The sequence below is a fragment of the Rhinopithecus roxellana genome, chromosome 14, assembly GCF_007565055.1.
Source record: "Rhinopithecus roxellana isolate Shanxi Qingling chromosome 14, ASM756505v1, whole genome shotgun sequence".
Taxonomy (NCBI): Eukaryota; Metazoa; Chordata; class Mammalia; order Primates; family Cercopithecidae; genus Rhinopithecus; species Rhinopithecus roxellana.
Window position 1 is genome coordinate 83817496 of NC_044562.1, and position 24002 is coordinate 83841497.

At 38.6% G+C, this 24002-nt stretch overlaps 1 protein-coding gene across 2 annotated transcripts in view; it reads left to right on the forward strand.

Annotated features, from left to right (window-relative positions):
- GRB14 (growth factor receptor bound protein 14) overlaps positions 1-24002 on the forward strand; it is a 130619-nt gene that overhangs the window by 62486 nt on the left and 44131 nt on the right. For both annotated transcript variants that reach the window (XM_010365318.2, XM_010365319.2), the window contains one exon: positions 11807-11963. In XM_010365318.2, coding sequence (XP_010363620.2) covers positions 11807-11963 — 157 coding nt within the window. The remainder of the gene's footprint in view (positions 1-11806; positions 11964-24002) is intronic.

Consider the following 24002-nt stretch of genomic DNA (forward strand, 5'->3'; position numbering starts at 1 on the left):
GACTGAGGTCCAGGCCTCTGCTCCACCTAGCACAGGAGGCTGCCTCTCAGAATTGCCTGGGCACGAGCACCCCGTAGCCACTCATCACTGTGTAGCCGCAGTCATTTGCCCTTTCACTTGTAGTCTTTTCATGGGACGAATCTCACCTTTTCTGCCAATGTGCCTTTTGCTCTCCTGGTTGTTTTTCCTTGCTGTGCTCTCAGTTTTGCCTCAAAGACATAGTGATTCAACTATCAGTTCAGAGTTTCTTAGAGTTCAACAGGACGGTAGGGTCTCTTGGGACTTATTCAGCAATGCCTTATTTTGATTTCAAAAATGTATCATAATAATTGCTAACATTAGTTGAGTGCTATCAGTTTGCCAGCATTCTGCCCATTTTACAGTATGAGGAATCTAAAACTCATGACTAATGCTAAGTTTGGGGTCTAAGATCCGATCACAGCAGATTCCAGGGTCCCCTGTCCACTGTGAGCACCTGGGCTGAACCTCCCTGAGCACAGGTGCCGGGCAGCATGGTTTTGCACACTGTAATGCATAGTCCACGTTTGGCAGTGAAGGCTGATTAAAAATAGCTGGGCTAATGAACGGTCTCAGACTATTGCTTGGGGCAGTCTGTAGGGCTGGCTCTCCTGGCTGTGCCCCAGAACTCTAAGCCAAATATTGAAAATAATAATCTCTTTTTGGCAGAAAAAAAAGAAGCAAGACTTTTGGTAATTTCAGGTTCTAAACCCCTAGAAAGGATAAAGATTTTCTACCCCTGTAGGATATTAAAAATGCTTGCCATTATGAGAATTCTCAAAGAGGAATTCAAAATTTGTTTTGGCAAGAACAGCATTGTCAGAAAGCCTCCTAATCAGACATGCATATTTGAACGTATACATTCAGGCTTTGTTTGGGAAAATACCAGGAATTATTATTTTGCAGTTTCAAAACTGAAATTTGCTTGGGTAGTTTTATCAATATTTGAAGAAAAAATTTGATATTACTGTTTGAAATCCTGGCGAAAACTTCAAGTTTGAGTTCCAAGAAAGGTTCCTAGTGGGGTGACACATACGTATATATGTATACATATGCCCCCACAATCCTTCTTATTAATGTTTAACAGGTAGAAATCGTTTATCTTAAAAATTCAAATATTTAATAATTCTAAAAAAATAGATATTAACTTAGTCACAAGCTTGTGATTATATCAAACAGAAACTCCATAGATTTAACAAGGTTGCAGTTTTCGAAACATGGTATTTTCTCTATTTGCACAAACTGAGAAATAAAGACTCCCTCTGCTGGCTATTTCAGTATTTGCAATTATTCTAGCGAGAAGCTGTGAAAAGTGAAAAAACAAAACAAAACAAAGAAAAACAGCCTTTTTTGACACTCAAAAAGCTAGGTGCTTTGGGATATATGTATGTATACATCTATTTATGCTCTAGTGTTTATTTTTCTAATACTTTTATCCAAGATGCCATGTAGAAGCAGCAGCTTAAAGCAGCCTAAATACTGGGCGAACAGAATGGAAAGAGTACAGCATCAGGTGGGAGCCAGAAATGGGGATCTGTGGCTGGCTGGGCCAGTGACCATTTGGAGGTCTCTGAGCAGGTCATGACTCCAGCTTCAGCTTTTTCATTTGTGACGTGGGAGGATTTCAGTAGATGTTCTCCAGGAACCCTTCTAACCTTTAGTATTTTATGATTCTAACAGTATAGATTCCATTTCTTTTACAAGACTATACATGCTCTATACATGTCTTTCACTGATATAAAATAAGTATTCATGACTATACATGCTCCATACATGTCTTTCACTGATATAAATAATCAGAAAAATGTAAGCTAGTACAACCATGGAAAACAGTGTGGAGCTTCCTTAAAAAACTAAAAGTAGAACTACCATTTGACCCAGCAATCCCACTTCTGGGTATCTGCCCAGAGGAAAAGAAGTTGTTATACAAAAAGATACTTGCACATTCATGTTTATAGCAGCACAATCCGCACTGGCAAAATCGTGTAACCAACCCAAATGCCCATCAATCAACAGGTGGATAAACAAACTGGTACATTTATACGATGGAATACTACTCAGCCATAAAAAGGAATGAATTAATGGCATTTGCAGCAACCTGAATGTGATTGGAGACTATTATTCTAAGTGAAGTAACTTGGGAATAAAAAATCAAACATTGTATGTTCTCACTAATATGTGGAAGCTAAGCTGTGAAGATGCAAAGGCATAAGAATGATACGATGGACTTTGGGGACTTAGGGGGAAGAAAGGGAGCAGGTGAGGGATAAAAGACTACAAATGGTGCAGCACATGCTGCTCAGGTGATGGGTGCACCAAAATCTCACAAATCACCACTAAGGAACTTACTGATGTAACCAAATACCACCTGTACCCCAATAACTCATGGAAAAATAAAATAAAATAAGAAAAGTAAGTAAATATTTAGAAAAATGAAGGAAAAGTAAAATTACAAAGTGGGTATAAATCTGTTGTTCTCAGTGTTGTTACTGCATGGGAATGTTAGGATCTAGAAAATTTGTACATTATTATAAGTTTATGAAATAATACCCCCAAATGTCCAGGAATGTTGAACATAGCATATTTGATTGATTGTATGTCATTTTAAGTTGTAAGGAGCATCATTATTTTATATACTTCCAATAAAACTATAACATACCATTAAGGGTAAATTACATCCAGGTTTCAGAGACGTTAAATGTGAAAAAAATGTGCTTTTAAAAATCAATGAAATAAGGCAGTTCCTAAAAGGGCTTCAATAGATGCCAGACAACTCAATAATTGCAATAAAGTCTGATGTGTCTTGGGCTCTAGTAAACAGTGTCTTTCTTCTCCTCACATTTTCCCTTTCTTCTAAACACTTATTCCACCCCTCCCCCACTTGTTCTTCTTTCTCACTGTGTGAACCAATTTTTAACTTTTTCACTTAGACATGTCTTATGGCTGTTCAGGGAATAAACTATTGCTTAAAAACTGAAATGAGATACTGAAATAAAATTGTGTCCAACATAAGCATGGCCAGTGGTGTTCTGCTTTAAATATGAATTAGCATTAGCATTTGCAGAGGTTTTCTCGTTTCAAAGATGAATTAGCGCTGGCATCTTAGCAGGAATTGCATGAGTATTAAAAACACTGAAACTTCAGAGAACACAGCTTTGATGAAATCATCGGAAACTTTGGTGTGGGATTTGTAATTTGAACCTCTCTTTATTATTCATATTGGATTTAGGTCTTAAAATAACATGTCCATGTGTATGTGTCTGTATGTGATAGCTTAGGATATTTTCTAACTTAGTTGTTAATGTTTGCCTTCTTTTTTAATGAAATTCGAGCAGTTTCTTTTGCCCTTTTTTCCTGCCACATAATAGAGCAAACTGAAAGGTCTTGAATTTCTCTTTGTCAAATGGAACCCCCACTTGAGTTGGAGTCCTTCTTTCTGCCTCATAGGAAGAAAGGAGGCCCAAAGAAAGAGTGCTCTTCATGGCTCTTGGCCTGAGACAAGGAGAGCAGAAAAGGTAAATAATAGAGTAGGAGGATAAAGGTGAATGGAGGGGCTTTAAGGAGGTGTCCTGAGTCTCTTCTTGCTTGCAGGCTTTTTTTTTCTCTTGGTTGGAAGCCTAGATGCGGCATGCTGCTGCAGTGTCACTGCCCCAGGCTATCTAGTGTGACAGTGCTAACTTCCCTTCTGTGCCAAGTGTAGGGCATTTCCAGTAGTGAGACCGCACTGGGCCTCTTTAGCCTGTTGCTGGATAGAAAATTAATGCATCATTAAACCCCATCAGGCTGGGCATGGTGGCTCACGCCTGTAATTCCAGCACTTTGGGAGGCCTAGGTGGGTGGATCACGAGGTCAGGAGATCAGGACCATCCTGGCTGACATGGTGAAACCCTGTCTCTACTAAAAATACAAAAACATTAGGTGGGCGAGGTGGCAGGTGCCTGTAGTCCCAGCTACTTGGGAGGCTGAGGCAGGAGAATGGCGTGAACCCGGGAGGCGGCGGAGCTTGCAGTGAGCGGAGATCGCGCCACTGCACTCCAGCCTGGGTGACAGAGTGAGACTCCGTCTGAGAAAAAAACAAAAAACAAAAAACAAAACAAAACAAGGCCGGGCGCGGTGGCTCAAGCCTGTAATCCCAGCACTTGGGGAGGCCGAGACGGGCGGATCACGAGGTCAGGAGATCGAGACCATCTTGGCTAACACGGTGAAACCCCGTCTCTACTAAAAAAATACAAAAAAACTAGCCGGGCGAGGTGGTGGGCGCCTGTAGTCCCAGCTACTCCGGAGGCTGAGGCAGGAGAATAGCGTGAACCCGGGAGGCGGAGCTTGCAGTGAGCTGAGATCCGGCCACTGCACTCCAGCCTGGGGCGACAGAGCGAGACTCCGTCTCAAAAACAAAACAAAACAAAACACCCCAAAAAACCACTTCTATGCATTTTGAATTCATATCCAGGACGCCTGGAAGCTCTCTGTGGATCCCCAGGAACACAGAATCTCTAATTCTGGATCTCTTTATCCAGGCATGACCCTAAAATTTACTGCAGAAATGTAGTATCATTGCAAATCTATAGCAGGACTGAGTTTTTACAGAGGTGGTGTGGAGATGATCCATCTTGCGACCTTAATGATAAGAGCTGTACCTCAAAGACTGTGAAAGGACAGAAAGAGCCTTGGTCAGGAGTGACTTGATGGAACTGCCTCACCAAACCCTGGGCTGCCTGCCCTGGTTTTGAATGTGAGAAGGAGATCAACCTCAATTTGGCTAGCCCATTGTAGGTAGGAGTGACTTGCTGTTATTGTAGCTGAATCCTTTCCTAAGTGATTAAGTCACCATGTGGTTATTTATCCTGATTCTCTTACCACTTTGTAATCATATTCTTGTAAAACTGTCATTTTTGTTATTAAATAACATTTAATTTTTAAGAGTTATTTCTACGTTGCCAGCTTTTTAAAAAGCTACCCATCACTTGTGTATCTTTAAAAGTATTTCCTATTGTGGTGGCCCCTGGCTAGTTTGCACTGATGGAAATCAGTGTCCCACAGTACCAGGTGAAGGCACCCCCTCCTCAGGCCGCCGGGCACCCATACTTCCTCCCTGTCCTCATAGCTTAGCCCTTCTGATCTCCATTTAGTGTGGTCTGGTTACTGCTTCCTGAGCATTTTTTCTCCTTTCTTCCTCAGTGTGTTTGCTCATGTTTGTCCCACACAGGTGTTTTCTTACTTTCTTTCCTTATTCTTTCAGAATCCCAGACATAACATGGCTCTCAGCAGTCACCTAAGCCACCTTTGTTCAGTCCATAAGTTTCATGAAAATGTGCCTAAATTTTCTCTTTGGTTCACATGTGTCTTTTCTCCCATAGAGGTTTTCAAACTCCGTGAGGTTTCAGCACTACCGTTTTGGAATTCACTAATATTGTCTCCTGCAGGGGTGTACATGATGTTTTCATTCATTACTGAAGGAATTGTTTTCATTGTCGTGTGTGCCCCACATTGTGCTCACTGCTGGGGATATAAAGAGGAGAAAACAGTGGTCCCTGATGTCATACATCATTCTCATGGTGAAGGGCAACGCACAGTAATTATAGTTGCACACATGCATGCATGCAAAAGGGGCCTGGACCTAAGCTGGAGGTCTTTGGAAGCTTCCTCCCAGAAATAATGGTTTATCCTAAGATATGAGGGAGCAGAAAAAGTAGAGGGTAAGGAAACCATGTTCTCAGCACAAGCAGTAGCATGTGCAAGGGCCCTGTGTTGAGAAGGAGCATGACTTTTTCAAGTAACAAAAAAATGTAGGATTGGAGTCAGAGGACAGGATTGTAGGGAATAAAGTTGAAAGGGGGTACAAGGATGTGGAATAAACCTGTTTGTGTCAATCAATTCTTGGAATTCTGATATTGGTGACAATATCTGTTTTAAGTAATGTCTTATAACTAGTTTAACACGTACTGTTCATGCTCAAGGAAAATGTGTTTTTGACTATCCCTCACAAGTGGAGAGGATCGGAGGCTTTTCTTGCAACATGATTTCTCAAAACTATATACTGTTTTTATCTTAGTAAATATTTGACAGCTAACAAAATAATACAGGATAGCAATAAGAAAGCAGTAGATATTCTTGAGCTGTTAGGGTCTTTTGGAACAATCTTTGTTTTTAAAATGCAAAATTTTAAAAACAATTAGAGATTTGGAATAAGTAATAATGACTACATTGCTTCCCATTCTTTTCATTTCAAGGGAACTACTGAGTTGCTTAATTCAAGATATCTAAAAATGTCTCTTGTTATCTTAGGACACTGTGTTTCTTATTTAGAAGAATGTAAAAATTCAGGGCTACTCTGACCCTGCTATAAAAATATTTCACATGACTCAAGTACATTGCCTATCTATTAACAATAATAAAGAAAAAATATTGAAACATTATAAGTTATTTTATAATTTTACTGTGGTTAGATGATAAAGTTTCAAAGAGCTGTAGAAATAAGCTTAGCTTTAGGACATAGTTCAGAGCAGATTCCTGTGAGCCTTGTTTCTTATTTTTATTTTATATTAACTATATGTTAACTATACATATATAATTAATAGATATAATACATAAATTAATGAATTTATATTTCTGTTTAAAAAATATATATGTCTCATCATGCTAAGGCCATATTTAAATATGATATTTAAAATAAATTTAAAATTTAAAATTTAAAATAAATATCACGTTTAAATTATTTTAAATCAATGACTAATTAATTAATAGTAATTTAGTTGGGTTTAACTATTGAATTTGAATTTTCCTAAAATAGAAACTTTGACACAGAAGATAACTATAGATAACTATGCCCAAATATCTTTTTCTTTCACTTTTGCTCTTTCAGTTTTTTCTTTCTCTTGCTTCATTGTATGGATTCTTACTCTTGGTTTTATGCTTCATCCATGCTCATTATTTTACCTGCCGAATGATGATTCCTCTTCTCTCTCTGTTTGAAGAAACAAAGGATAAGTGAGGCAAACCTATGGCATAGTTAACGACTTCCCAGTCATGGCAGATCCAAAGCCCTCTTTTGCTCTGTGACATTCTCAAATGACCAGTTGACAATGCCAAGTTCATTTCAAATATTCTAGAATGAATTCACATTGAAAAGGATCTGGCTATCCCATGCCATCCCATTCCTTGAAGTCAGCAAGGAGGAGGAGAAAGGCTGACTGCTTAGCCTTTGCTCACTTTTTTCCTTAGTTAGAGCTTTCCAAATATGTTCTTAGAATTTCAGGTGAGGCAGAGAAATACTAAGTATGCTTTGGGGGCAAGGTAATACATACTGACTTGACTTTATTTTGCTTATTTATTTTTAGTTTCATTTTAAATATTTTGCCTCTTTTAGTCTAGAGGCTTTAAAGGCCTCAAACTTTTTTTTTTCTGAAAAGTTACCATTTCTTCTTGTACTTTAACATTGTTGTGTCTAGTATTCTAAAAATGGGTTGTGTTAGTTTATTTAATCTCTTTCCTCCACTTACTTTTTATGAAGAGCAGTCTAGGGGAGGAGTTGATGTGTAAAGTGTATAAACATGCCTTGATAGAATGTCAGCCAAAACAGAGATTTGCTTCACCCACATTCCAGCATGTCTTTGCAAGGGCTGCAGTGACTAAGTATTAAATTTGCATTGCTAGGTGCCATGTGCTTCTAGGGCAGTTTTTGAAGCTGTAAACTACTCCAAAGGCCAAGGTTGTTGTGATTGTCAGGATTAGAGTGACACAGAAGGGCTTTCCAACACAGGCAGTGTGTACACTCTTGGCCTTCCTTGGACGCTCTCTGTTTATGCTGGTGGGTTGTTGTAGATAAACCTTATCAGTGCCATGTTTCTCTTGCTAGTCAACTTTCAATCCTTGGATGGAACAAAATTTCTTCTTATTCTTCTTTAGGGTCCAGGAAGAATTTCTTCCTGTTGGCATCCAATTTCAAATGATCTTGTAGATAAATTGATATAAATAATATACTGCTCACTCTAAAGCAAACTGGGAATTTGGGCCACTGCACTGGAAATATATAATATCCCTTTATTAAATAAATGTATAATATCCCTTTATTAAATAGCATGATTATATAATGTTTAATTTTTTTTTTTTTACCTTTTAGTATGTATAGGAAATAGAATACTAATATTTTGCTTCAGTGGTTCTTAAGAACAGCTCTGCTATTTGTTTTTTACATGATCACAAAAGTCTTTAACTTTAACTTAGTTTTAACCCATATAGTCATGCAGTTTTTGTGATGAGTTGAATTCTTCTTAAATAGGAAGGTTTAGTGTAGTAATTCTTTGGGCAAGAGGCATGTTCAACTCTACTAGAGAGTTAAGTCTTCACTTGTCTTTTCCTTTTTCATATATATATATATACACACACACACACACACACACATATATTTATTCTTTATTGAGTCAGAGTATCGCTCTTGTTGCTCAGGCTGGAGTGCAGTGACGTGATCTTGGCTCACCACAACCTCCGCCTCCTGGCTTCAAGCGATTCTCCTGCCTCAGCCTCCTGAGTAGCTGGGATTACAGGCATGCACCACCACTCCCCGCTAATTTTGTATTTTTAGTAGAAATGTGGTTTCTCCATGTTGGTCAGGCTGGTCTCGAACTCCTGACCTCAGGTGATCCACCCACCTTGGCCTCCCAAAGTGCTGGGATTACAGGTGTGAGCCACTGCACTTGACCCTTTCATTTACTTTAAGGAGGAACAAATAGCAATATAATGAGACTTTTTAACAAAGGCATCCCATTCATAGTTTAAGGAATTTTCATAAATACAGAATATATCTAAGAGATGACAGAGATTTACTGCTGTGGAATATCAACCTAAATATAATTTCATTATTCATAGATGAATGTGTATTTTGGATAAGTGTGAGCATTAAATAGGATTTTTAAAAAATAAGTGCTTGAAATGGATTTCAAACAAAAATATTAAGTTTTTCTCTCAGCAGGTTTTATTCATTCTAACAATGAAATATATGCAGTTATTCCAGAAATTCAAGTTGGCCTAAGCCCCTCTAAGTTTGTGCATCTCAATTCTTGTCAACTTATGTCTAAATTTGCAGGGACATAATCTAAAGAAAGTAGTGGCATATCCTGATTGTTTAGTCACCTTTCTCATTTTATCCAAATTTGCCTCTTGCTCTTTTCTAAAAAAATTGGTTTAGCCTTCAGAATGTCTCTAGTTTTTCATTTTCTTAGCTTCTCTGAAATAAGAGATAGAACATGCGAACTAAGAGGCATACTTCTGTTGCCCCAGGTCGGGAGAGTTTACTGTAGGAAAACATGTGGGGGTAGTCAGGAGGTGCAGAGAACATTTTCAGCAAACCCTAGATTATTCTTCAGTCCCCTCATTTCCTGGCATGGAATGTGCAGCAGGGAACAGAAACAGACAACAGAGAAAGCAAGAGGGAGGGGAGGGAGATGTAGGATGCTTTTCAACAAACAGATCCTTTGGGAACCAAGAGTGAGAACTCACTCAATCCCATGAGGATGGCACCAGGACATTGTGAGGAATCTGCCCCCATGACCCAAACACCTCCTGCTAAGCTCCACCTCCAACACTGGGGATTACATTTCAACATGAGATTTGGAGAGGACAAATATCCAAACTAGATCACCCTCTTAGCAAAAACTCTTTTAAGAAAAGTCTCTCTTTATTCATAATTTATCATTGTATCACAGGAACCTACCCCAGGGTGATACATGACTCTGTCACCCAGGCTGGAGTGCAGTGGCACAATCCTGGCTCACTGCAACCTCCACCTCCCAGGTTCAAGTGATTCTTGTGCCTCAGCCTCCCAAGTAGCTGGAATTACAGGCATGTGCCACCATGCCCAGCTAATTTTTTTTATTTTTAGTGGAGATGGGATTTTGCCATGTTGGCCAGGCTGGTCTTGAACTCCTGACCTCATGTGATCTGCCTGCCTAAACCTCCCAAAGTGTTGAGATTACAGACGTGAGCCACTGTGCCCCGTTATAATATTGATAAGAGATACATAGCTTTTTCAGAGACCAAAGTGGTGGGGAAGTAATACTAAATAGTTATTGAATGATCTTTAGACACTGAAGATAATGGAAGTTGTTGGACAAAGTAGCTTTGACACATAAACAAGTCTTGGATAGGTAACATTCATTCAATGTATAAGACAATTAAATGTAGAAGACACTGTATAAGGAATTATAACTGACTAATGTTTACTGATTTACTAGAATGATATTTTAATAAAATATTTTAATAAAAAATCTACCTATGAATTGGGAAAAAGTGTTTGCAAACCATATGTAATTATAAGGGTTAATATCCAAAATTTATGAATAACTCATACAACTCAATATCAGAAAAACAAATAACCCAATTAAAAATGAGCAAAGGACTGGGTGCAGTGGCTCATACCTGTAACCCCAGCACTTTGGGAGGCTGAGGCAGGCAGATCACCTGAGGTCAAGTGTTTGAGACCAGCCTGACCAACATGGTGAAAGCCCATTTCTACTAAAAAAAAAAAAAAAAAAATACAAAATTAGCCGGGCGTGGTGGCGCATGCGTGTAATCCCAACTACTCAGGAGGCTGAGAGATGAGAATCATATGAACCTGGGAGGTGGAGGCTGCAGTGAGCCAAAATTGTGCCATTGAGCTCCAGCCTGGGCAACATGAGTGAAAGAATTAAACTCCTTCTAAAAAAATTTAAAAAATAAAGCAGCAAAGGGCCTGAATAGACATTTTTCCAAAGAAGACATACAAATGGCTAACAGGTATATGAAAAGGTGGTCAACATCACCAATCATCAGGTAAATGCAAATCGAAACCATTATGAAATATCACTTCATACCCATTAGGATGGCTGTTATCAGAAAGACAAGAGGTAACAAGTATTGGTGAAAGTGTAGAAAAAAGAGAACGCTAGTACACTGTTGGTGAGAATGTGTATTGATACAGTCATTCTGAAAAACAGTATGGCTATTTGTAAAGAAATTAAAAATAGAACTGCCATATATGACACAGCAATCCCTCTCGGCTATACACCTAAAGGAGTTTAAGTCAGCATGTCACAGAGATGCCTGCACTCCCATGTTCATTGCAGCAGCATTCACAATAACTAAGATATGGGAACAACTTAAGTACCATGTCCCATTGATGGGTGTATATTTGAGCTTTTATGTAATTTATTGTATATTTGCATTACACACACATACATACACATGCAGATACACGCAAGGGAATACTATTCAGCCTTAAAAAATAATATGCTGCCATTTGCTACAACATGGATGAACCCGGAGGACATTATGCTTAGTGAAATAAGTCCTTTTTTCTTTTCTAACAGAAAGAAAAATATTGCATGATCTCAGATGTGTAGTCTAAAAATAAATCAAATATGCAGAGATAGAGAACAAAACAGTGGTTACCAAGGGCAGTGGTGGGGTGGAGGGAAATGAGGAGATGTAGATCAAGGATACAAAGTAGCAGATGTGTGGGAAGAATACATCTAGAGCTCTAATGTACAAAATGAGAACTATAATTCATAATAATGTATTGACTTTGGAATTTTGAGAAATAAGTAGATTTTAGCTGCTCTTGCCACACTTGCCAGAAAATGGGTAACTATGTGAGGTGATAGACATGTTAATTGGTTTTACTACGTAACCATTTTGCTATTTATTTATATATATCTCATAACATCATGTTGTATACTTTAAATATACACAATACAATTTTTCAAAAACACAAACAGGAATATTTTAGCTCTTTTTCTTATTTCTACCTACACAGGTGATTAAAGTATACAGTGAAGATGAAACCAGCAGGGCTTTAGATGTACCCAGTGACATAACGGCTCGAGATGTTTGTCAGCTGTTGATCCTGAAGAATCATTACATTGATGACCACAGCTGGACCCTTTTTGAGCACCTGCCTCACATAGGTGTAGGTAAGGATACAGAGTTATTGTCTCACATCATTGCTTTTCTATTTCTCGTTCAGCTCCCTCTTGAACACCAGTAATTCTTAGATTTGGTCTTTTGAGGTAATTTTCTATATCTTATAGGTGATCTCAGTTCCTTTTCATTCTTTTTTCTTTTTTTCCTTCTGATCATGTATTTTCAGATAGCCAACTCATTGATGTTTTCCTCTGCTTGATCCAGTCTGCTGTTGAGAGCCTCTAATGAATTTTTCAGATCAGAGAATGTATTTCTCAGGTTCACAATTTTTTGTACTTTAAAAAAAATCAATCTCATTGTTAAATTTATCTTATAAATATCTGAATTGATTTTATCAATTTTATCCTGGCAATCACTGAATTTCCTTAAAGGTTTTATTTTAAATTCTTGGTCAGAGCTCACATATTGCTGTCTTGCTAGGGTCATTTACTGGTTCCTTGTGTCTGTTTGGAGAGATCGTGGTTCCCTGTTTGCTGCTGTTTTTGTGGATGTGTGTCTATATCTTTGCACTGAAGGATTAGTTATTTATTGGAGCCTTCTTTGCCTGGCTTCTTTTGTTTTTTTATTGGATATATTCCTTAGAGGTTTTTACCGATAGGTCATTGCCTTCTTTTTGGCTCTAGATGGCGCCTTAAACCTAGGTTTGCCTTGGCTCTAGTAAAGGTCAGAGCACTGCACTTTGCAAATGGGAGAGGTTCCCAAAGGGGATATCCCAACACTGCAGAACAGCTGGCTAGGGGCCCATGGCCAGGGGACCTGTGGGATGAACCTCCTGCCATGTGGTGCTGCTGAACAGCCACTCTGATTTGGTGTCTCCTTTGGCTGGGTTGCAGAGCAGAGTTTCTGGGGCTGGGAATGGTTGTCTTGCCTCCTTTTTTTTGTCTCTGCCTGTCCTCAGGGATATTTCTCCCATCAGGCAATCACAATGCTTCCTATGATTAAGACAGAGACAGATCTCCTGCCAGGGAACCCAAGATGGTGGGGTAGGAGGTTGTCCACCTAAATCTCACTTTTTCTGGTGTAAACACAGTGAGTTGGGGGAAAGTTTTTCACAAGCTTGTGGGAGGGGCATCGTGGTGGATACTGAAGTTTGATTCTCTTACCGTCTGGAGTTTTTCTTCACTTTTCTGTTGCCCATGGAACTGTCTCATCTTCATATTTGAGTTCTGGGATACTTCTGGGGAAAATCTCAATGCTGTTTATTTGGTTTTGGTTTTCTGTTGGGGAGAATGAAGCCAGTGGCTTCTTTGCCATTATTTTTCAGAAAGTCCTGCTTTTCTGTTTATTTTAGTATAGATCCTATGGTGAAGATTTTCTTCAGAGGTACAAAAATAGAAAAGAATTATGAATAGTCATTTCTTTATTCTTTTTATTTTTTGTTATTTGTAGTTACAAGAGAAAGAAAGTAGCACAAAGTGGAAACAAGGATAGAAATTTTTATAGTTTACACACCCCTCTACATTTAAAGAATGATCTATGGGAATTTCAGAGCTAAAACAGATCCAATTGATGGAAGAATACATTTCATAATAATTTTTATTAGCACAATGCAAAGTGTTTGAGATGTTAAAAAAAAAAAAAGCTGTCATTTGGACCACGATTTGAGTCAATTGTAGCACAGACAGGTACAAGTATCCATAGCAGTGATTCTCTTTATGCGAGTGTAGACCCTAAATTTTTCTTGAAGAAATAAGTAAGTCCTTTACATTTTAAATTCATAAACACAAGGAGTAGCCTTTTAAAATGTTTTATTTGGAAATGCATCTCTATTATGAAATGTGAAGGGTTTAAAAAAATTCTTTTAATATGTTGTAAAGAATTTGTTCTACTAGAGTGAGACAGGATTTGGTAACAGTTTTGTCCCCTGATTTTTCATTTTTATAGATTTGTTTTCAAAACATGTTTACATATAAGTAGATGAGACAGGAAGGAGTTTGTTATGGCAATGCCATTTGATTCTTTGAACTCTTTATTAGTTTCCTGTGGTTGCTGTTCCAAATTACCACAAACTCAGCTTAAAGCAACAGAAATTTATTCTCACACTTTTGGAGGCCAGAAGACTGAAATCCATATCACTGGGTTGAAATCAAGGTGTTGTCAGGGATGTGTGTCCTCTGGAAGCCCTAATTTCTTGCCTCTTCCAGCCCTGGTGGCTGCCAGCATTTGTTGGCTTGTGGCTGCATCACCTAATCTCTGCCACTGTGGTCACATTGCTTTCTGCTCTTCTGTCTGTGTCAAGTCTCTCTCTTTCTTATAAAGGCGGTAACATTTCGGGCCCACCCAGATAATTCAGCATGATCTCCATTTCAAGATCCTTAATTTAATACTGTCTGCAAAATTTTTTTTTTCCATGTGACATTCACAGGTTCTAGGAATTAAGATGTGGTTTTTTTTGGGGGCTATAGTTCAGCCTGCCACAAACTTTGTTGCATTATATGTTTAACAACTTTTAGTAAGAAATCATCAAAATCATTTTAAATAATTTATCAGTGACTGCTCCATTAATTGCTTCAATTTGTTCAGACTTGTGAAAGAATTTTGTACATAGTCATTGGAGTCATTTACTTTCTAGCATAGCTGCCAATATATAAAGTCATGCCCTTGTTTGATGCATTTGAGTTTATGCCTCAGAGCAATGTGCCAATGTAAGGTTCTATTCCAATGAACAGCCTTTCTCTTATGAAATGGAATTAAAAATGATTTTGGCAGGAAAGGTGTGTTCTTAGAAGGATTCATTTTTTAAAGATTTGGGAAGTGGTTTTTCTGAACACTACCTGCATTCCCTGAACCACTTAGAAAATGTTTGTATTTCTGATTTGACAACGGGCGTCCTGGGACGTGCCAGAACCTCATGAAGGGGACAGAGTGAGGCCTGTGGAGAGGAAGCTAGAATTGTTCTGCAGTCTCTTCAGTTGATAGCTGATGAGCTACAATAGTGCAACTGATTTTGACAGCTCAGTCTAGATAGTTATCAACCTGCCAAGGACGCTTGCTTCTAAAGGTATGTCATACTGGCCAATACGACTTGTTGCCTCATCTTCTAGGACAGAAAAGGCTCACTATATGTTTTCTTCGTGGACGTTTGTGACTAGTTTAACTTCTATTCATGATAATTAATCTCCTAGAAGTATGGTATTAATTCTCAATAGATATCTGCCCTATTCCAAGCTATTTCATTTAGCTCCTAATTAGCATTGTATATTATTACAGTATTTTATATTCTTAAGTTTTTCTTTCGGGGGGACTTAAAATTTTTTTTCATTATAGTCACTACCATTTATCTCTAACAAATAGCTTTGCAGTTCAGTAATAAAAATCTGCTCTGTAAATCAAGAAGTGTTTTTCACTGAAAACACTGTAAATTATTTATATTAAGGAATAAAGTGTACAGGTCTTTTAATGCAAAAGCTTAAAATGGAACATTGGGAATTAATTTGATCCACATATTAAATTTAAACTTTTAGGCATCAAGTAGTAATAGAAGTTTATTTCTTTATTACTGTATTTTCTGGAAACTGCTGAAATAAAATCAAAGATAATGAGCATATTCTCATGACTTCATCAACCATGCATTAGACCAAAGCTCATGAGAAAGAATTTTATTTCCAGAGCCTTTTGTATTTTTTTTTCCTTTGGTTTTTCACTCAGATTATATGTGTAAACAGAACAATTGAAAACATTATTTCTACCCCAATACTAACATGTATTAGATTTAATAGCTTCCAGTTCTTTACCGATGTAACAGGAGAGTAATCACTATTGTGGTAGTGTCATCTTCCTCAGCACAAAATATAAACAGATTTGTCTTTAAAATGTTTTTTGTTTTAGTTTTGCCTTTTTGCATAGTGTATTATAATCTTGCAATATCTATTCAGTCTAATAGTGGTAGGAAGTAAAATGTTCAATTTAATTTGCATATTTAAATGAATGGATAGAACTACAGTGGTTTTTTTCTCCTTAAATGTGATATGCAGCTGCAGATGCTCTTTGCTAACAGAATAAACCACTGATGTCTTTACTGCAAGTTTTCTGTGAGTGCTACTGATGTAAAGAACCAAAGGATGAACTATTTTCCAGAACTTTAGTGATCAGCCAATCGGCTCTGTGTATTGTTTAAGAAACATTCTTACACTCTTTTTGTCCAAAATGATGAATTTTCAATAAAATTCAATTTGGTTTTCTGTTCCTGTGTTAACTTGCTTAGGATAATGCCCTTATTGAATAGGGAGTCCAGCATCAATGATGGCTGTAGGAGTGTGGCTTTCTTTCGTTTTATTCAGGACATGACTTCATTCTTTTTTTTAATGGCTTCATAGTATTCCATGATTCATATGTACCCTTTTTTTTTTTTTTTTTTTTTTCTGAGACAGAGTCTCACTCTGTCACCCAGGCTGGAGTACAGTGGCGTGATCTTAGCTCACTGCAAACTCCGTCTCCTGGGCTCAAGCAACTTCCGTCTCCCGGGCTCAAGCTATTCTTGTGCATCAGCCTCCAGAGTAGCTGGGATTGCAGGCACATGACACCACACCCAGCATTTTTTTTTTTTTTTTTTTTTTTTTTTTAGTAGAGGTGGGGTTTCACCATGTTGGCCAGGCTTGTCTTCAACTCCTGAGGTCAGGTGATCCACCCACCTTGACCTCCCAAAGTGCTAGGATTATAGGTGTGAGCCACCATGCCTGGCCTGTATGTACTGCATTTTCTTTATCCAGTCCACTGTTACTGATTCTGTGTCTTTGCTATTGTGAATACTGCTGCAATGAACATACGAGTGCAGGTGTCTTTTTATTTATTTTGGATATATGCCCAGTAATGGGATCGCTGGGATGGATGATAGTTCTTTTTTAAATTTTTGAGAAATCTCCAAACTGCTTTCCACAGTGGCTGAACTAATTTACATTCCACCAGCAGTGTATAAGCATTCCCTTTTCTCTGCAGCCTTGCCAATATCTGCTGTTTTTCAACTTTTTGATAATAACCATTCTGACTGGTGGGAGATGGTATCTCATTGTAGTTTTGATTTGCATTCCTCTGATGATTAGTGATGTGAAGGAATTTTTCACGTTTGTTGGCTACTTGTGTGTCTTCTTTTAAGAAGTATCTATTCATGTCCTTCACTACTTTATAATGGGGTTGTTTTTTGTTTGTTGAATTGTGTAAGTTCCTTAATAGATTCTAGACATTAGACCTTTGTCAGATGCATAGTTTGCAAATATTTTCTCCCATTCTGTAGGTTGTCTGTTCAATCTGTTGATAGTTTCCTTTACTGAGCAGAAGCTCTTTGGTTTAATTAGGTTCCACTTGTCTATTTTTGTTTTTGTTGCAATTGCTTTCAAGAACATAGTCATAAATTCTTCCTCAAGTTGATGTCTGGAATGGTGTTTCCTAGGTTTTCTTCCAGGATTCTTATAGGTTGAGGTTTTTAATCTTTTAAATCTTTAATCCGTCTTGAGTTAATTTTTGTATGTGGTGCAAGGTAGGGGTCCACTTTCATTCTTCTGTATATGGCTAGCTAGTTTTCCCAACACCATTTATTAAATAGAGAGTCCCCTCCTTGTTGCTTATTTTTGTCAACTTTGTCAAAGATCAGATGGCTGTAGGAGTATGGCTTTATTTCTGGGTTCTCTGTTCTGTTGCATTGGTCAATATGTCTGTTTTTGTACAGGTGTCATGCTGTTTTGATTACTGTAGAATTATAATACGGTTTGAAGTGGGGTAATGTGACCCTTCCAGCTTTGTTCCTTTGCTCAGGATTACTTTGGCTACTTGGTCTCTTTTTGGGTTCCGTATTAAGTGGAAGCTAAACATTGGATACTCATGGACATAGAGATGGCAACAATAGACACTGGGGGCTACTAGAGGAGGAAGAGGTGGGAGGAAGGGTTGAAAAACTAACAGTCAAGTACTGTGCTCACTTTCTGGGTGACAGGTTCGATTGTATCCAAACCTCAGCATCACACAGTATACCCATGTTAAAAACCTGCATATGTATGTATGTATTTCTTGAATTTGAATAAAAATTGAAATTATAAAAAATAAATAAATAGAATTGTCAAGGGAAGGGCATAGTTTCTATTTATTTATATTTAAATTAATTATTATTTTTTTTTTAGAGACAGGATCTCACTCTTTTGCCTGAGGTGGAGTGCACTGGTGGAGTCATGGCTCACTGCAGCCTCAGATTCCTGGACTCAAACAATCCTCCAGCTTCAGCCCCTATTATTATTATTATTATTATTATTATTATTATTATTATTTTGAGATGGAGTTTCACTCTTGACACCCAGGCTGGAGTGCAATGGCGCAATCTTGGCTCACTGTACCCTTCGCCTCCCAAGTTCAAGTGATTCTCCTGCCTCAGCCTCCCAAGTAGCTGGGATTACAGGCACCCACCACCATGCCCAGCTAATTTTTATATTTTTTAAACTAGAGTCAGGGTTTCACCATATTGGCCAGGCTGGTCTCGAACTCCTGACCTAAGGTGAACCACCACCCCGCCTCGGCCTCCCAAAGTACTGGGATTATAGGCGTGAGCCACCACGCCCGGCCTATTGTTTTAAAAAATATTTTAAATACAAAAATAATCTAGCTCATTGTAAATAACTGAAAAAAAGATATCATGAAGTAAACAAAATTATTCATAATTTCAACTCTGAGATAACTAATGTTAACATTTTTTAAAGCTCTTTAATCAGTTTCTCTGCTTTAACATAGTTGCTATATGTATTAACTCTTGGAGCCTACCTTCTTTTTTTTTCTTTTGTGCACTTAAAATATATCTTGAGTATTTGTAGTTTTTTACTTGTCATTTTACAGATTCCACAAAAATCAGTGACTCCTCTTGCCTTCTCTGGCTATGTTCCCCAAACAATTTAGCAAATTAGCAAATATTTATTGACAATTTTGTACCAAGCCTATATTTTGTTGTAGATTCTGGGGATGCAGTGTGAGCAAAACAGACAAAAAGCATTGCGCTTGTGAGTTTGCATTTTCATTGGGAGAGAGACAGGAAACAAGGCCTAATATTTGTTATCCCATAGGAGATGATAAGCTCTGGGGAGGCAGGGCAGGAGGAAAGGGGGAGAGTGAGTGCTAGAGCAGAAGGGAGATGTACTTTATTTTTTATTTATTTATTTTGAGATGGAGTCTCGCTGTGTTGCCCAGGCTGAAATGCAGTGGCGCAATCTCGGCTCACTGCAACCTCCACCCCCTGGGTTCAAGCGATTCTCCTGCCCCAGCCTCCCGAGTAGCTGGGATTACAGATGCCTACTACCTCGCCCAGCGAATTTTTGTATTTTTAGTAGAGATGGAGTTTCACCATCTTGGCCAGGCTTGGTCTTGAACTCCTGACCTCGTGATCCACCCGCCTCGGCCTCCCAAAGTCCTGTGATTACAGATATGAGCCACCGCACCTGGCTGGGAGATGCACTTTAAAGAGATATCAGGGAAAGCCTCCCTGACTGGGTAATGTTTCAGTAGAGAAATGAAGCACACAGCAGGCAGGCTGTGCAATTAAATGGAAGATTATTCTGGACAGAGGGAACAGCAGGTGGAAAGTCCTGGACGTGGCAGTGTGCTTGTGTTCAGGAAGCAGCCTCGGGGCCATTGCACCTGGAGTGGAGTCAATAAAGTGGAAGGTAATGGGAGAGGACTTCATAGAGCTGCCCCAGGACCAGATCGTGTAGGGTCTCATAGGCCAGGAAGTGGGTCTGGCATTTACACTGAGTGAGAGAAAAAGCAAGGGGAGGTCTTTGAGTCAGAGAAGAATATGATGTGATTTAGTTTTAAAAGTATACTACTAAGGAGGCCAGAATGCAAGATTTGACCTTTTATTTTGCTTTTCCATCAGACTACCTGTGGCTCCCTGGAATGATCCCCACCTATCTGTCATTTCTACTAGCTGTACATGCCCTCATTGTATCATCTTCACATGTGGTCTATGTGTTTATGAGATTTAGTGTTTGTGAGATCCTGAGGCCTCATAGGTAAGGATATTTTAACTTATAGGATAGGTGAGAGTTGAGGGTTTTCTGCACTTTAGCTCACTTTTAGTGACAAAAATAAGCGTAGGCCAGTTTCGGAGACATTCCGAGTTGTTAATGCATATGCTACTATAATTGCTTCTCATCTGTCTAAACTGTATCACAGACTATTAAAAGCAGAAGGGGGAATACTTGGCATTCAAAATGTGGTACCTTCCTGAACCTGAAGTCTTAATTTCAGAGTTACGTTTTCTGTGGCAAAGGACACTTTAATCTTATTAATTTTTTTTTTTTTTCCGAGATAGAGTCTCCCTCTGTCACCCAGGCTGGAGTACAGTGTGTGATCTTGGCTTACTGCCACTTCCACCTCCCAGCTTCAAGTGATTCTTATGCTACAGATTCCTGAGTAGCTGGGATTACAGGCCTGCACCATCATGCCTGGCTAATTTTTGTATTTTTAGTAGAGATGGGGTTTTCACTATGTTGGCCAGGTTGGTCTCGAACTCCTGACCTCAAGTGATCCGTCTGCCTTGGCCTCCCAAAGTGCTGGGATTACAGGCATGAACCACCGCGCCTGGCCATTATTCGTATTTTTAATATAAATTCATATGTGTGATAGCTACTACTAGTGTGCATAGAGTATATATTTTAATATCTATTTACATACAGGAATACAAAGATCTAGATTCTGTCAGATTCTGTAATCTGTATTTTTCCACTGAAGCAAGTTGGTTTCTTCCCACCACAATATTTCAAGCAAATGTTCCTGAGATTCTGTGGTCGGTTTGCCTCTGTCTCACTCTACATCTCTCTCAGGAATGCTGTCATTTAAATTGTGAACCACCAAGAAAACTTTCGTATAAACGTTCCTAACCCAGGTAGTGATGAAATTATTGAGATTGAACCGAGCCAACTGAGTTCACTTTATAGCAGAGCCAGTTATTTATTTTGGCTGAGCAAGAGAATCATGCTAAAAATTACCTGTTTTTGAATTTGTACAAAACATGAATTGTATAATAATATTATGTTTGGAACTTTGAATGCAACGTCCATGTTTCATGTCCTCCACCTGTAATTATTAATATATGCTGCTGAGAATTTTAATATATGCTGCTGAGTCAATCATTGAAGACAACGAAATATCTTGATTTTGTTATGAATCTCTGAATGTCCTGATTTTTGATCATATTATTATATGGTTCTACTTGTACACACACTTTGATAGACATTGAATTTAAAATGTCAGCATATCAACAAATGTTTCTGCTTTCATGATGTAGTAAACCAAGTTTTGCAACTGGCGTGGTTCGCTTCACAGCCACTGGATGTCACTATAGTTCCCCAGATGGAATCCTCTCTGCTGTTATAATCAGTGTAAGAGTAGGGTGGGGGAAAAACTTCAGCTTCAAGTCCTCTGAAACTTAATGGGATCCATGTTTGTCTTGCTCCCATTTTGATTCCTAATTGAAGCCATGGTATGAAGCAGTGGCAATTAACACAATACCTCAAGCGCATACCTACAGACTCCTCGGGAAGAGGAATTAATTGTATTTTAGTATCTTTGCTAGGGACAGCTGAGATTTCCATTGTGAATATCATTGTGGATTGGCTTTAATAAGCAAAATGAATGACTGGAGGCTCTTAATGAAACCAGTTTAATGTGTGCAGCTATGCCCACGTGATCGCCTTAAGACAGAAGCAATGCACAGTGACAGTGAGGGAATGGTTCACAGCCTCCTGCTTGGAAGCTGCTCCTTCACTCTTTTTTCTTTTTTAACAAAGGAAGTACAAGTGTTTTTCCTGTTCTGGAGCTGATATGTAGTTGGACTTTCTGTGCAGTTTATAACATACCAGCCATCAGAGTTGTGACCACCCTCGTCACAGCAGAAGTCATTGTAAAACCTTTGGGACATGTGGCACTGTGCTTCTTTCCATAAAGAGAATCGTGTGCCCTGACCCCCTGGGCTTTGAGGAGACATGGTGTCCTGGTAGCACGCACAGACCAGAAATGGGCAATATTTAACTAGCAAAAATGGGAAGTGCCTATAACTAAATCTGCTTCTGATTCAGCTGATTTTTCCTTCTACATATTGTCATAGCCTCAGCTACATGAATTCAGGTCCTGGCATCTCTCCCCTCAGCTATTATGTTAGCCTCACAACTGGTCCTCCTGCCTCTGGTAGTACTAACGTTATCCATCTAAATGCAGACCTGATTCTTTTTGCATTTGGGTGCAAGGTCCTCTGTGGGACTTGTAGCATCTTGTGACCTGTCTACCCTTCATAGCTGCAGCCTTAATGTCCCACCCCTCCCTCCTTTTAGTTTATATGCTAGAGAACTGCCTGCATACACTACAGTTTCTACTCAGTTTTCTTGTTTATGCTGTTAAGAGTCACAGGAAACCCTTTCCTGTCCATCTTTACTTGGCTAACTGCTGTTCATCTTCCGGGGCTTAGTTATTTTAGTTAAAAATGGAAGGAAAGTAAAACGTCAGCCTTTTCTTAAAAATACTTATGACAATAAAGATGAAAACTCTCAACTGTCCAAGGTGACTGATAGGTAACCTAGTGCTACAGTCCTGGGAGAGTGGAGAGAGAAAAGCAGTTGGAGGCATCCCATGCTCAGCCTTGTGAAGTAGAGTCACCCTTTCCATCTAACAGTAGGCCGGGAGACACATCGGCCTCTTACACATGCCTAGCTGCTGGGTGCAAACTGCTGCCGCTGCTCCAGGGCTGTTCCTTGAGATGATCAGGATGCTTGCTGCCACCACCCGTACTCATACATCCCTTGGGAAACTGCAAATCCTGAAAACAACAGAGAGCTGCAGGAGGCACTAAGAGTGTTAGTGATGAATTGTGTCCTGGGAGATGATGTTTCCACAGGACATACTGTATAGGTAGGTGTGAGAAACAAGCAGTGTGGACAAGATTTAGATACAAGGTTGTTCAAAGTAGATCGTTTACAATACCAATTAACTAGACAAGTTAAAACCTAACAGTATAAAAGGAGAATGTTATAAATGACAGTACATCCAAGGATGTAATGTGATGCAGCTTTTGATCATGCTTTTATTCTTCCTTTGAAGACTGATGTGGGTAAATGTAACGTTGTGGTGATGATTGAATAAAATCAGTGTATAAACATATGTTTTCTAATACTATAAAAAGCATATACACATACACTTATATAGAGCAAGAGAAAAAGACAAGAAAGGAATATATTGAAAGGTTAGGTGCTTATTCCTGATTGACAGGTTCAAAGATGTATTGTGATTGTAAGTTATCTTTATTTGCAAAATTTTCTATAATGGAATGTATTATTTTAATAATCAGAAAAAAAGAAATAAACACAATTTTTAAAACTTTGAAAGAGATTTTTAAAGTCTTAGCTCAGACATCTTTCTGAAGCCCCAAGTTGGACAAAATACACATCTTCTTTGCTGCTGTAACATTTTCCAGAACTATTTTAATGGTGATCATATTATTAAAAATAGACAATAATTCCGTGGAGCCGGGACTCTCTGTACACTTGCATCTTTGTAACCCGGGGTTTGAGACAAATAAACGTGGTTTGAACTAAGTCATACTAAACTGTAAGGCATTTATATCAAAAAATTAAAAGGATGGATTACAAAGTATATAGAAGGAATCGGCTTGGAAAAGAAACCAAAGAAATCACATGCCGTGCTCAGATAGAATTTACTCTGAGTCCTTAAAGAATGCTGTGAGAACCTTCAAATTAATGGAAACTGTCTGTAAGCTCTTCAGATATTTACCCAGTCAACTCGAGACCATATATATGCAGGCATTTTGTGGAAAAACAAGGCTGTCTCTGAATATAAGTTGCAATGGTTGGGTCTGAGTTAATTGGAGACTATTTCCCCTTGCAGAAGAATGAACTGCTGGGCCTTTATAGCCATCAAGCTGAAGTGTCACAATTTTCCTATTATTGCACTTGGGGAGTTGAATGTGTCTGATGGCAATTTTCTGGGGGATCCTGCTGGTATTAAGTAGTATTCTTAGGTTAAGGAACCTTTTAGAAAGTGAGCTG